This window comes from Aethalodelphis obliquidens, unplaced genomic scaffold (genome assembly GCF_003676395.1).
Source record: "Aethalodelphis obliquidens isolate GAN/ISIS:26980383/991018 unplaced genomic scaffold, ASM367639v1 scaffold2, whole genome shotgun sequence".
Taxonomy (NCBI): domain Eukaryota; kingdom Metazoa; phylum Chordata; class Mammalia; order Artiodactyla; family Delphinidae; genus Aethalodelphis; species Aethalodelphis obliquidens.
In genome coordinates, this window is record NW_020837946.1 from 81,623,701 (window position 1) to 81,638,966 (window position 15,266).

The 15,266-nt window shown below is 32.3% G+C and overlaps 1 protein-coding gene and 1 non-coding gene across 5 annotated transcripts in view; one reads left to right on the forward strand and one right to left on the reverse strand.

Moving 5' to 3' along the window:
• ORC4 (origin recognition complex subunit 4) overlaps positions 1 to 15,266 on the forward strand; it is a 95,349-nt gene that overhangs the window by 62,869 nt on the left and 17,214 nt on the right. For 3 of the 4 annotated variants that reach the window (XM_027131679.1, XM_027131670.1, XM_027131687.1), the window contains 5 exons: positions 3,554 to 3,629; positions 4,065 to 4,150; positions 7,117 to 7,165; positions 9,035 to 9,186; positions 11,920 to 12,093. In XM_027131679.1, the coding sequence (XP_026987480.1) occupies positions 3,554 to 3,629; positions 4,065 to 4,150; positions 7,117 to 7,165; positions 9,035 to 9,186; positions 11,920 to 12,093 (537 nt within the window). The remainder of the gene's footprint in view (positions 1 to 3,553; positions 3,630 to 4,064; positions 4,151 to 7,116; positions 7,166 to 9,034; positions 9,187 to 11,919; positions 12,094 to 15,266) is intronic. The other variant, XM_027131698.1, reaches the window with a different exon arrangement.
• On the reverse strand, positions 9,825 to 10,015 carry LOC113605523 (U2 spliceosomal RNA). Its single transcript, XR_003427262.1, has one exon. It is a non-coding gene; the product is annotated as a U2 spliceosomal RNA (small nuclear RNA).

Below are 15,266 nucleotides of genomic sequence, written 5' to 3' on the forward strand. Positions count from 1 at the left end.
TATTTTTTTTTTTTTTTTTTTTTTTTTGCTGTACGCGGGCCTCTCACTGTTGTGGCCTCTCCCGTTGCAGAGCACAGGCCCTGGAGGCGCAGGCTCAGCGGCCATGGCTCACGGGCCCAGCTGCTCCGCGGCATGTGGGATCTTCCCGGACTGGTGCACGAACCCGTGTCCCCTGTGTCGGCAGGTGGACTCTCAACCACTGTGCCACCAGGGAAGCCCTATCCTATGTATTTTGGAAGAACATTTTTACATAATACTTTAATTCTTCAAGGAGCTCCATAGTGATACTCTTGTATCAGTACAGGAGAAAATGAGATCTAGGAAATCAGTACATTAGACCTGTTATTCTGTGGTACACTGCACATCTTGAAACAAAGTAACAATACAACAGAGAAGCTGAATCTCAGTGATTTATACATCAAAGTGTCAAGCCTAACAATATAACTTGAACAGCTAATGACTGAATTTATTCTGAACTTTCATCTTGGAAGTTTGTCCCTAAAGGCATGGAGAAAGTTCAGAAAAAAGGAAACAGAGCTAGTAAACGCTTACAAAGTTGTATAAGTAAATACAAATTAAAGCTATACTCCATTTCATTAGTAAATTGGCTAAAATAGATATATTTTTTTACAGAAAAAGTAAGCAGATAGTACAGAGTTCCCATATAATCTCCACATACATACATGCACACACGTGCACACAGTTTCCCCTATCATTAATATCTTGCTTTAGTGTGGTACATTTGTTAAAATTAATGAAAGTGATAGTGAGACATCATTACTAACTAAAATCCATTGTCTACATTAAAGGGTCACTCTTTGAATTCTACAAGTCTGTGGGTACAGCACACTGTTCTGGTGTTTTGACGTCATTTATCTAATGTGAGTTAACTGGAATATGGAAGAACCCATACCTGGTATTCCATTTTGGTACAATTTAATTTATTCCTACTGCACTCCAATATTGAGAGGTCAAAAAGATAAGGAGTATTGTTTAACTCGTGCCACTTTTGTGATTTGTTGTATGTGGGAGTATCCTGAGATATAAAATATATTCTCAGATAAGAATTTTATTATGTAATATAATTAGTATAATTATATATATCATAGCATTAGTACAGTCGTGTTAGTAATATTATTTAGTATAATCATGTAAATTTGAACTTAAAAAATAAGATTACAGTATATTTAAAACACTATCCTTGGCCAAACTATCCAAAATACAAAAATTCAAAATCTACAGTTAAGCGATAAAGGTAACAGATATTGTGGTTTGTTGTATTTCAAACATTTATTTTAAAAATAGATACGGTTCCAAATGACAGATTGGACCCTGGAAAATACTCTTCTATATAGAGATAACTGTAGACAAAGAAACTTGCTAGATGGTTAAGTAGGATGTTTCTTCTAGTTGATATTTCCTCTAGTTGCATATTGTTGAATCTTGTGTTCCATAAAGTATTTGGGAATAGTAATAGTAGGTAAGCATAAAAATCTCTGGGTGTTGGCAGTTCTAAGCAAGCTGTGCTACTATGTTGGTAAAATTAATTTTTAGCTACAAAGAATGTGGAGATGGGGTAGCCAAATTCGTTATGATGGTTAGTGTAACATAACCAACTAAGTTTTTTTAGTACATAATATAGTTTAAAATATTTGAAAAGATGACATTGTTTCCTTGAAAAAAAACTGGCATTATGTGATTGGTAACCTAGCTAATTACACAGTAAATTTTAGCAATATCCAGAGTGGAACTAAAATTATTATTTGAAGACATACTTGCTAATATGATCATTTCAGACGGTCACACCTCGTTAAAAAATTGTGAGCTGATTCAAGCAAATCATAGTAACCTGGTGTTAAAGTAAATTCAGTGGAAAGAGGCTATAAATCTGTTACAACTCTCTCTATGCATATGTAAAATGAAGGTATTATTATTAACCCTGTTTCATTTTGCAAAGAATTTGAAATGGTTTTGAACAATTCATCAAACGTAAAATGATTTTAAACATAAAATCAGAGCCAGGGAAATATAAATATTATGTAAGTAAAATATCAAGAGGTGGGGGAAAGAACACAGCAGGTTACTAAGAGAATACAGCATAAGAGACCCGAGTTTGTATCATTTGGGGGCTAACTCTTGCGATAGGGTCTGACTTGATCCAAAGACGGAAAAGTACCACCTCATCTTCTGACAGTTTTCTGTAAAGAATGTAACATCTCAGCTGGGCTTTTACTCATAGTATGACAGTTGACATTTTGAGATTGTCTTTTTTTAAGAGGACTTTTTTAAGAGGACTACCTGTGATCTGAGGTAGAATTCCATATGCTTTAGAAACTATACAGATATACCAGGAATAGCTAGTATGTTTGATATACTGTTGTGAAACGTAATAATTTAAAATGAGGGTATTTGTTTTCTTTCTATTGCACAAAGATATTACAGTGACAAATAGAGGTAGAATATTGCAAATACAAATAGTATTTTATTTTTCAAAATAGCTTACCAGTTGTCTCAGTGACTTTGTTGAATAATCCTTTTTGTCCTCACTAAATTTTGATGCCATCTTTATTGTATACATAGCCTAATTTCCTGGACTATATATTTTGGGATAGTACCATTCTATTTCTATTTTCATATTAAAAAGAATAATCTGCCATTACTCTTCCTTTTAAAAAGCTTTATGTTTTTTCTTAATTCTATTTATTTTCAAATTTAAGGAAATATGTAGTATTAATATGAAGAGATATATATGATAGTGCAATATGAGTGATAAGATGTAACAAATCAAAAAATATAAAGAATGTAAGTATGTGGCATAGAAACCTGTAATTATAAAAATGTGAAGCTTTATAATTGAACAGTTTAAGGTGGCATAACACTTTCTGGGTATTTTTAGTAGTAATTACTATTATATTTTATTAGTATTAATAATTTTTTTTTAATTGTGAGCTCTAAGTTTAATTAGGGCTTTCTTTGCTTACCTAGCAGCTAACAAAGGCAACATCTCTTTTTTCAGCTTAACCTCTTGGTATTTCTTTTTTAATTTTCATTTTAAGGTAACATACAAAGTAGTTCACAGTATTTCATAAAAATTGCTGTATTGGGGGCAGATGTTTTGCTATCATTTAGCATTGTTCTTGTACTTATTTTCAATAGCTTTTAACTGATTTCAGTGATAATTTTGTAGAGTAAATGGTGGAGACATATAATGAACTGACTGAAACATGAAGTTCTTAAGTGGCCATAGTTTTATGTGACTTCTACTGTAGAGAAGTATTTCTTTGAAAACTTAAGGGTTATTTCTGAACGTTTATTAGAAGTTTGGGTAGCTGATTGAGAGAGTGTGGCATCAGTCCAGGCTCTGGCATCTTAAGAGTCAGACTTTAGGAGTTCAGTTAAACTTTCTATCTACAGAGAATCTGCAAATTTAATTGTTGATTTTTAAATGACAATCTGTTTATATTCTGTTCCTATTACTGATAGTTTAAAAAAGAATATGGGCTTATCTTTTACCTATTATTAAATATTTCATAAACTTTTTAATATTATTTAGTTAATAAACCATGCTTTGAAAGAACTAATGGAAGTAGAAGAAGTGAGTGAAAATGTATTACAAGTTCACTTAAATGGTAAGTATGTCCTCATTTTGTTATTGGAAATGATGTAAGCCATGTGAGCTTTTTATGTTATGAACCTTAATTTACTAGTGTGTTTTAAATCTGCATTAATAACTATATTTTAAAAACTAAATCCTTGTTTAACAACTTTTACTTTAGCACACTGTACACAGTATTTTTAGAAATTAAAAAAATATTAATAAAGGAGACACATAAGGTCTCTTGTTTTTTTTTAAATACTAATCCCAAGGAAGATGGTTCTTTGAGTCTATTAAATGTTTTCACTGTTGAGTTTTTAAAAGGAAATAATGTACACTAACAGGCTTTGACTTTTTTCTTTCTAGTTAAATTTTTAAAAGCATTAGAAAATTTACTTGAAAATAATCTGCATTGTATCAAATACATATTTCATTTTTATTAAATACTTTAAAATGGGCTCTATTTCAGGACTGCTGCAGATCAATGATAAAATTGCCTTAAAGGAAATCACAAGGCAGTTAAATCTGGAAAATGTAGTTGGAGATAAAGTTTTTGTAAGTATCATTTTCATTATTTTATTAAATAGGCTTCAAATTAAAGTCTGTATAGCATAGATATGTTTATATTTTTGGAAGAGTAGGAAGAGTTCAGAGATTCTAAATTGAAATATGTAAGATTCTTATAAGAATGTACAATGTACTAGGATGCATTTATTCATCAAATCTTTATGTTTAGATTTTTTTTGAAGTAGGTTATACTAGTTATAAAACACTTCAAGAAATCCAGGTTTGTGTAGATATTATCTGAGTTTGTTTCTTTATCTGTAAGGTAAATATTATGATTCTCTACCCTTGGAGATAGATTAATATGTTTTTAAAAATACTACACTCTGGCAGTCTATTTCTAGTCTTATGAGACTTGGATAGCATGGGAGTAGTGGAAAATGTATTGAATTTGAAGCTACAAAAAGTGGATTTGAGTCTTGCCCTATAACTATTGACTACCTGGTAATCATGGCTAATAAATATCTTTGAATTACAGATTCCTCACCTGTTAAATTGGCATTATCTTATTATACTTACCTCACAGATTTATTCTAAAGAAGAAAAGAAGTATTAAACATCATTTATGTTTTTTTTTTTTTTAAATAGGATGGTAATATGCTGTGCAAATGTCAGTTATCTCTTATTATTAAAATGTTCTCAGAAAGTTACCCACATCTCATTATTGTAGCTTGGAATCTCAGGACAGTAAACATCAATAACTTAAACTGATAAGAAATGTTTTGGAACTTTTATTAAACTTTTTACCTACCACTTGATTTATAAGGCTCAAGGGAAACATGATTAACTTGCAGCTGCCTTAATTTTCATAATGAAATGACTCATCTGCTTAATGCAATTGAAGCAGGTTGTAGACGTTCCAAGTTCATTTTCTGGTCACTGGTGATCATTCAGTGGTGTCACTCTAATCTCTAAACTGTGTCTCTGTTCTGCAGTAACACTGACATAGTTGTGTAAGCCTCCTAACATTTAGTAATTTTATTCTTTAAAAATTACCTATAACAAGTTGAGCCAATCATGTGTTACCCTTCCATTATCTACAGGTCTTTTTTTTTTTTTTTTTTGGCTGCATTGGGTCTTCATTGCTGCACGCGGGCTTTCTCTAGTTGTGGTGAGCGGGGATAATCTTCATTGCGGTGGGCAGGCTTCTCATTGCGGTGGCTTCTCTTGTTGCGGAGCACGGGCTCTAGGTGCGTGGGCTTCAGTATTTGTGGCACATGGGCTCAGTAGTTGTGGCTCGCGGGCTCTAGAGCGCAGGCTCAGTAGTTGTGGCACGCAGGCTTAGTTGTTCTGCGGCATGTGGGATCTTCCCGGATCAGGGATCGAACCCGTGTCCCCTGCATTGGCAGGCGGATTCTTAAACACTGCACCACCAGGGAAGTCCCTATCTACAGGTCTTTGAAGTGCAAGTTCAAATGCTTCTTCTGTAAATCTGTTGTTCTACCTCCTGTCCAGAATGTAATGTAGAAGATAGCGGCCTAGTTGGCAAAGGAGAGTTACTATTACGTAGACTCTGTTTGGCTTTTGGTTTCCAGTAGATAAGTGTTTCTGACTTTTCTAAATAGAGCTATTTGCGTTGGATTCATATGAAATAATACAAGGCACAGTTGGTTATCATCCTAGTCATCACTATTGTTATCATAATCCCCACATATACAGATTATTAGTTTAACTTCTACATTGTATAGATTAGGCACCTGAGGCTAAGAGAACATAATTAGTGTGCCTAAAGTCATAAAATGACAAAGGCTGGGCATTAAGAAACTAAGTGATTTAACCCAGACCCTTTCTGTTTTGATGTACTTAGAGCAAACTTGTATATTCATTTATATATATATATATATATATATATATATATATATATATATATACACACACACACACACACACATAAATGTGTATATTTATATAAATATATACTCATATAAGTAAATTCTTATAATATGTGCATATGAATTTAAGTATATACTTACACTTAATGTCAGGTATAATAGTCTTTAAAAAAATAGCAAAATGTAAGCAACCTTTGAGTAACTTTGACCACTGATTTTCCAACAGATTGTCTCTGAGCCTTTGTTTATGTTATGGTAAATACCTCTTGCCCTGCCTACCTTGGAAATAGTATTACTTGACAGTATGTAATCATCACAAAATATGTAGAAGCTCTTTAAAACCTGTTATGCTATTTTATATCAGTTCTCTCTACTGGGAAACAAACAAGTGGGTTTCTTTTTTCCTGTATATCTCCTCAAATTTAAAGTTGGCTGTTTCTTTAAATTAAGAAATCTGAATGAAGTAAAAATTAAGGACTTAAGTGAAAAAATATTTTAATGAGGCCTTTATCCACAAGCTGGAACATCTGGATAATGCATCTGCTACTCTATTAATTTCCAACCAGAATATTTAAGTTGTATCCAAAAATGTTTTGGCTGTGTTCCAAGTAAACATAGCCAAATTTGATATGATATATACAAATTCTATAATATTCTCTTGAATAGAGAAACACTGTTGTATTGTCTGATGTTTGAGGCAAGTTTCTTCTCCCTTTTCCTTTTGTATCTCATTTAAATTCATGGTAATTTTTTTAATGGTACAAGTTTGAGACTTGCTAGGGACTGATGTGTTTCAAGATACAAAGTGCAATGGATTTCTTGATCTCTGACTATTCAGAATATAACAACTCTTAAAAATTACCTTTAAATAAAGTTAACAGTTTTACAGATTTTATCCAGAAAATATAAAATTTTGAACATGGCATAATAATGCCATTTTCAGTGCTATGCCATCTCTACTTTTGTATTTAAGTTTTAGATTGTAAGCATAGAGATATTCAGCTCAGAATCTGGCCAGTGGCTTTGGCCAGATACACGGTGTCTATACAGTATATAGAATCATATAGCCCTCTTTTATTCTTTATTTCACTAAACTTCTAGTCATGGTATCTTTTTGTTATTCAGGGAAGCTTTGCCGAAAACCTTTCATTTCTTCTGGAAGCTTTAAAAAAAGGTAAATATTAGTATGTTTAACAATATCAAACAATAATTGTTTAGCTTTATTTATCCCTTGATCATACGCTTTTACAAAAACAAATAAAGAAATATAAAAAAGAATAAAATAATGACCATTGAAATCCCTAATAATAGTGATTATTCCAACTAACATTTGATTTCATATCTTTATTCACCTGTAGTATATCGTTGGTATAGACATAATTTTCAATAAGAATAAAATCTTTTCTATTTTGTTGTGTGATATACATCTTTTCACTTACTCATGGTATGTCGTAAGCATCTTTCCATGTCAGTAAATATTGAGGTGCATCATCATTTTTATGGTTCTCATATATTTCATTTTAAAAATATAAATTAACTATAATTTATAATTCTAATATAATGAATTATAATTTATTAATCACCAGCTATCAACTTTTATTTCTAATTTTGTATAATTAGGAAGAAATGCTTAAATGATCATCCAGATTTCCTGGGGTAAATTTCAATGAGTAGAATTCTAGATTAAAAGGTTCTACATTTAAAAGAATAAATATTAATTACCAAACTACCCTAGAAGGTCCATTTTCTAAACATATTTAAAAGTACTTTTTTCCTACAGGACCTCAAAAACAATTATTTTCATGTTTGCCTATTTAATAGAAAAAAAATTTTATTTTAGTTTAATTTGCATAATTTGTATACTGATGATGCTCATATCAAATTTTAATTGGCCACTGATAGTTCCTGGTTTGTGTTTTTCCTGTTGGTTCTTTGCCTTATTTTGATGGTTTATCTCATACTTATTATGTGAATTCTTGCACTTGTTTCTTTCTTCTCTTAAGTTTGATTTGGACTTTTCTGCTGAATAGAAGTTTAAAATTTTTTACATAGTCAAAATTTTTCTCTCCTTCATACTTTGACATTCACTTATATTTTCATCCAGTACATATAATTCATAATTTGGCTGGAATTTATTTTGGTAAGGTGTAAAGTAAAGATCTAATCTTGAATATACCACTTTTTCCATTGTTATGTAATGCTATATTTTATCAAAAACTAAAGTACTGTATTTTGTAGGTCTAGACTTCTGAGTGGTCCCTGTGGTTTTAATGTCATTTAGGTTAATGCATATGTTTTATTATCTATTGGATAATATTATCAGATATTATCTAACAGATAATAATTATTATTAATAAATCTGTTTATTATCAGTTTTTTTCACTTTTTATGCAAATATAAAGCCTTAGACCTTAAGGTAATAGTGATTGTTCTGCTAAAGTAGTTTCCATTGTTGTGAGGAGAAAAACAAATCCACAGAGTCATGTTGAACTTTTCCCTATTGTAGAAGTGTTAAAATTGTCATTAGTAGGAGTTAAAGTAGCTTTGGTTAAACTTCACAGTACAATGGTTATTTATAAAAATTATTTCTATGGGAAGATTTACTTTGTATTTCTACTAACTAAAAATAAGTCTCTTTTGAAGTAATAGTTTTATGTCCCTCTGTATTTAATCCCAAAGTGTTTTGGTCTCTGTAGGTGTTAAAAGATCCTTGTCAATTTTCTCATGATAGAAGAATTACGTTTACATAATTTAAAAAAACAATAATCTTCAGTCATTTAAATGATTTTCTTAACATCAGTAAAGCTACTAGAGTCTGGTGATTAGACTGAATTACCTGAGGGCCATAGGGGCTATTTTGTCCTTTGAATAATTTTTTTTGTTGAATAAATGTACAAGCATTGGTAAGTGCCCCACCCAAAGTAGGTTATCAATATATTTTTTTTGAATTGAGTTTTAAAAAATGAAATGTAATAAATAGTTTGGAAATTTAAGAAAGGCTGATATAATTGCTTGTTAATATAAAACTCTTATTTTTTCTTAGGTGACCGGACTAGTAGTTGCCCAGTGATCTTCATATTAGATGAATTTGATCTTTTTGCTCATCATAAAAACCAAACACTCCTCTATAATCTTTTTGACATTTCTCAGTCTGCACAGACTCCGGTAGCAGTTATTGGTCTTACATGTAGATTGGTAAGTGTTTCTATTTTAAAAATTGATTATAATATTTAGAAAATTAAAGTTTAATTACTGACTTAGTTACTATGTAGGTCATTTTTCAAATGTATTTCATCAATACTTGGCACATTTATCCCACTTTTCAACTCAAATTGAGGAAAACAAGGAAATATTTATCACATATCTTGATAGACTAATACCTCCTGCCGTCTAATCAAATCACTGAATAAAAAAATGTGAAGTGAGATTATGCTAATAAATATAATTTCTACATTAGCAAATAAAGAGAAAGGTAAATGACCTCACTACCATTTTATAAAAATTGCTAATAGTTTCTACTTTTTACATTTAAGATTCTTTCCATATTTTAAAAATGCTTGGAATCAACTCAAAATGATACTGTCCCAACTTTGTAAGTATACATCTCCAGAAATGGAAGGGATTATCTCTATCAGGCTGTCACTGTAGATAGTGGCTTCTTTGCTCCTTGGAGGATTTTAGAATGATTTAACCATAGTGTTAATGTCACTATCACATTACTTTGTGAAGACTCCATGTATGTTGAACCCTGTGTACCTTCAGACAGCTTATGTAGGTCTTTTTGCATTTACCTTATCTATCTCTTTTTCTTTTTTTAAAAAATTTTTCCCCGAAGTGGGTGCACCATTCTTGGAAGTACTGCAGTACCAGGTCGATGTGTGGAATGGATGGAGCAAGTTCCTATTCCATCTCCTAGTTCCAGAAATCCATTTAATTCATTGTCCTCGGATAGAGCACATATCGGTTATTAAACTGATAAGAACAGATACTATACTTGATCTTAGCCGAAAGGCCGAGAAGCAGTGTGTTTACCTTCTTTTACTCTCCTAGTATGAACTTTCTAATTGAATTCAGGTAAAACTGGTTTTTAAGAGTCACCCGCTTCTTATACTATGGCTGCCATGCATCTGTAGCTTTCATCCTTTTTCCTCCTTCATTTATGGCAGGCTTATGTCAAGCCCTCATTCTCCTTTTGTACAGCTCGTTCCCTTTTTTAGAAATGTGAAACTCTTTACTAAGTCATCTTTCAACAGTCTTGCTAGTGCTGTTTCTCAAAGGAGTGGCTTTCTCTGTCCTCCTTCCCCAGTGCTCTAGAGCTTACAATGTATGCTTTCATAATAAGCCTCTCTCACAGAAAATCTGGCTGGTTCTCCACATATCTTTATTCTTCTTTTCAAAATGTAGCAATCTAACACAGTGGTTAAGGAAGCACATTCCTCCTTGCTAAAAGCTCTTCCTTTGGGTGGAAGTGGCAGTGGCAAATGCTTTTGACCCAGTGAGGGACCAAATAAAGGGTTAGTAGCTCCTTAGCCATATTATCAGAGGCTCTTTTTTATTCTGTATGTATAATTCTCCAACTGTGTAATTCAAGTCTAAGTATATATCTATGTGTCCATGTTTATAGGGAAAGAGCAAAAGGAATGATGGAGTAGTGATTTTGTTAGCAAATAACCTCTTCCTTGTGGCAGTAATTTTTTTTTTCTACTATTCCCTGTATCCCCACATTACCAATTTCTGTCATTACTGCCCACCACCAAACTATCAGTTACTGTTCACCTCTAAAATTCTTTTACTTCCATCTCTTTCCATTCCCAAGTTCAGGCTCTTAATTATTGCTTACCTGTATGGGTGATCTAGAACTGCTCCTTAGTAGAATGTAAATGTATAATATTTCTGTCTCTGAACATAACTTTTAATTGTCTTATGCTGTCACTATATTTTTCTTTAACCTGTAAACACATCTCAGGTTTTTCATTCACCCTCCTCCACTCTAACCCCAAGCTATTAATCTTTCCTGTCTTCCTTTCCACACTAACCATGATGCCATGATGCCTTTTTGGTCGCTTTAATTCTTTCCTGTGTATCATTGGTTTCTTAACCTAGAGTCATCTGGGTAGATTTGAAAATCCGTATTTCTGGGCCTCACCACAGCTTTTTGTTTTTCTTCTTTTATAGAAAATTGACACTAAACTTGCTCCCTCACTTCTCAAGGAAAAATAGCACTAATACAAGTAGTTTCTCAAATATTGTTATAAAAAAGCCAAAAGACAGAATAATTTACCAGTGTCACACTGTGTTCCTGCCAGTTTCCTCTTCTACAGTTTGTTCCTTAAGTCCAGCGTGGCTTCAGCTTAAATTTGTATAGTTTAGTGAATTGAATGTTTCTCCATTACACATGCTGCTTCTTGAGTCTTTGTTACATAAAACAATGAAGAAGATGTTTAAATTTTCATGAATGTTAATAAGTCTAATTACATTTTGTTATATTAATTTTTATCTGAATTCTTCATAGAATGTATGAAATTGTTTATTGATAGCTATAATTTTTTAGTAGTTATTGTTGGCCTTGCAATGTTAAAGATAAGCTGAGAAAAACATGGTTGGAAAAAGGCTTGACATCACCAGGCTTACAAGTGCTTAGAAGGGGATTAAAAGTAGCTTGGATTAAAAATACTTTCAGAGGCTTGGTTTATTTCCAAGCCGCATTCTCTTACCTCTACTACCTTGTAGCCCTAAGTAGATCAAGGGAATAATTAAATTTTTTTTAATGCTTAATTGTGTATTACAGGATAAGCATTTTTAATGCTTAATTGTCTATTACAGGATAAACATTGCTGATTATAAGTGATAGTTCAAATAGTTATACCTCTAACATTGGTATGGTTATTTTAAATATGCATCTTACGGAGATTTTTGTTTGTTTTTAAGGATATTTTGGAACTCTTAGAAAAGAGAGTGAAGTCACGATTTTCCCACCGGCAGATACACTTAATGAATTCATTTGGTTTTCCACAGTATCTTAAAATATTTAAAGAACAATTATCTCTACCTGCAGTATTTCCAGGCAAGATTTTTGCTGAGAAGTGGAATGAAAATGTTCAGGTAGTTTGGAAAAAAGACAATAATATTAAAGTAATATTTGTGTCTTGCTATACCATTTGAAAGCAATTAAAACTTGAAAATCTTTAAAATCTGTAAGTTAGCATAAAATTTCTAATATTACTGTGGCACAAAACTGCATTAATACAAATTATACTCTTTTGTTTGTGTATTTTCTTTTCAAAAACAGTTGAAATGTCATACTTCTAAATTTTTTTTCTCAAAGGAACTTTTATGAGATTTATTTGTATCTGGTTTATATTTTAGATTACTTTGTTAATGAACTTCATCATTAAATATTTATTTTCTTTATTTATCAGTTTAGCAATATATTAATTTAGTAAGGTTCATACCTACCTATCCAGTGTGGATTTTTCTTTTCCAGTTCTCATGAACAACTTAAGCGTTTTTCTCATTGGGTCTATTAAGAGGCAATTCAGACTGTGGCAACTTTGGTTATATTATCTATATTGACATATCCCATCTTTGAGTCCTTGGAGCCCTGAGAGTCTTAAGTTGCAAATGCACACTCACTTGTTGTTTTAAACATCTTCTGAACCTTGTGGACTCTAAATATACTTAAGTTGAACAGCCTAATTTGTACAGACTGTTGTTTTATCAGCTAAGCATACTAGCATCAGTTTATCTTATACTGACAAGTTTTAGTTGGCAGGGAAAAGGGAGAGAGTGTATGTGTGTGAATATGTGTTTAATAATGTGTTTGAAAAAAAATATTACTGAATAAATCTTACATGTCAAAAATATGGACCTTGTGAAAGTGGAAAATAATATAGAGTCCTTGGTTATGAAAGAATTAGGAAAAACTGGTCTATAATATTAAATACTAATGAGTGAGGATGATTAGATCTGCTTAGAATTGAACAGTCTATATTCTTTGGCTCTAAAAGATTGTTTTATGTTATAGCAATAATGATAGATTATATTTTTTTACTGTAAAATCTTAAATATCAATACCAAATTAAAAGTGAAAGTTTGCATTTATTTTGCTCTTTAACGTTTCTTGTTTTTTTCCCATCTTTGTTGAGGTATAATTGACAAGTTAGAAATTGCTTATATTTAAGGTATACAACTTGATGTTTTGGTATACATTGTGAAATACCACAATCAAGCTATAATATTTAACATATCCATCACCTCATATAGATTTCTTTCTTTTCTCCTTTTTTTTAATTTTGTGGTAAAACAGTTAAGTTCTATCTTCTAAGCAAATTTCAAGTATATAGTACTGTATTGTTAACTGTAATCACGTTGCTATCCATTACTTATGCAGAACCTAACTTGTATAACTGAAACTTGATTCTTATTTTGATTTTAAAATAGAGTCAGCTTATGTGAGAACTATTAATTTTGACACAGTTTTTTAAAATTAAAAGTTACGAACAAAATTTAATCAGTGCTTAAGAATACATGGTAAAAGGTAGAATTTTCCCTTATGTCCATGCCCATCTTCCCTCCTTTCACTACAAAGTAATTATTTGGTTCATAGAATTTCAGACCTTATATATTGATACATGACAAATTTGTTTTTACATAAAGGATTCAAACCTTAAATATTATTCTTTGGTTTACCTTTTTTACTTTGTTGTAATCGTTAATCTCATATTTTTTTCCTAATATAACTGTACAGAATTGTATATCAAAATGATTGACTTTATCCTTAAATCATGATACTGTGTCATGATATAATTAGGTGTGGGTCCTTCCTTCCACCTTCCTCCCCAAATTAACTTTTCCTGGGACTCAGATATTTACTAGCTCGTGCAAGTTTTTCTTGATACTATGTCTAATTATAAGAGTCCATGCTATAAGAACACTTTATAGTTGGTGCTCTCACATTGTCTTTTCCTTTACCTGGATCTGGAGTGGGTCAGTGCTCTGAATCTTTGGCCTTCTGAATCCACTTTTGAGTGCGTCACAGACTTCCACCTTTTACAACTCCTGAACTGATTGTCTTGTTGCAACAGTGTGTTTTTCTGATTGCTTTAGTGATCAAATGCAGTCTTAGTATTTAAATGTCTGTGCTTTCCCAGGGCTTTTATTATTCTTATCCCTGCTCACTGCTCACTTTCTTTTCCTAAGACGACTACGTAAGCCCAGATTATACTGTACTGTCATCCATCTTTCTGTCCCTCCCAGCTATGTTGTATTCTGAGATCCTAGAATGGGTATATAAAGGAAGTAGATGGTGACAGTTACTGTGAAGCATAACTCTGGATGACTCAGAAAATGGTAAGCATGTGATGGAGAGTGGCTAACCCTAGGTTTTTGGTCCTTCTTTGCTGATCACTGAATTTAGAGGCAGGATGATAGGAATGAATGTGAACACTCTCCTGTCACCTTTTTGATAATCTTACAGTTCTTTCATAAGGTAGAACTAATACCACTGGAGTTTGTGTCTCTTAGTTCTAATATTTTCTTGCCCTATCCTAATCATCATTTGCCACCTCCCTTTAGGGTATGCTCATAAATGAGCTTCACTTGAAAAAAATATGTCAGCACCATGGCCAGAGGCCCTGTCTGAAAAGGGGGGGTGTGCACTGAAGGAGCTATCCTTTCACTCAGTGCTGACTATCCAGCAAGTTTTTCTAATTCCAAGGTTAAACAAAAGCAATGGTATAGGTGACAGGTCACCTAGGGAATCTCATCCAAGAAATATCTTCAGGATAGACTTGAACCTGGACATCCTGCCTAACTTGAATATTTGTTTTAGCCCTATCCCAAATATGTAAGCAGGGTAAATACCATCTCAGCATGGCAGTATAAGAAAAATCTGTATAAAAGAGCATTTAAAAGGACCATAGCTCAGAATGACCATCATCAAAACATCTACAAACAGTAAATGCTGGAGAGGGTGTGGAGAAAAGGGAACCCTCTTGCACTGTTGGTGAGAATGTAAATTGATACAGCCACTATGGAGAACAGTATGGAGGTTCTTTGAAAAACTAAAAATAGAACTACCATATGACCCAGCAATCCCACTCTCAAGGCATATACCCTGAGAAGACCATAATTCAAAGAGTCATGTATCAGTGTTCATTGCAGCTCTATTTACAATAGCCAGGACATGGAAGCAACCTAAGTGTCCATCGACAGATGAATGGATAAAGAAGTTGTGGTACATATATACAATGGAATATTACTCAACCATAAAAAGA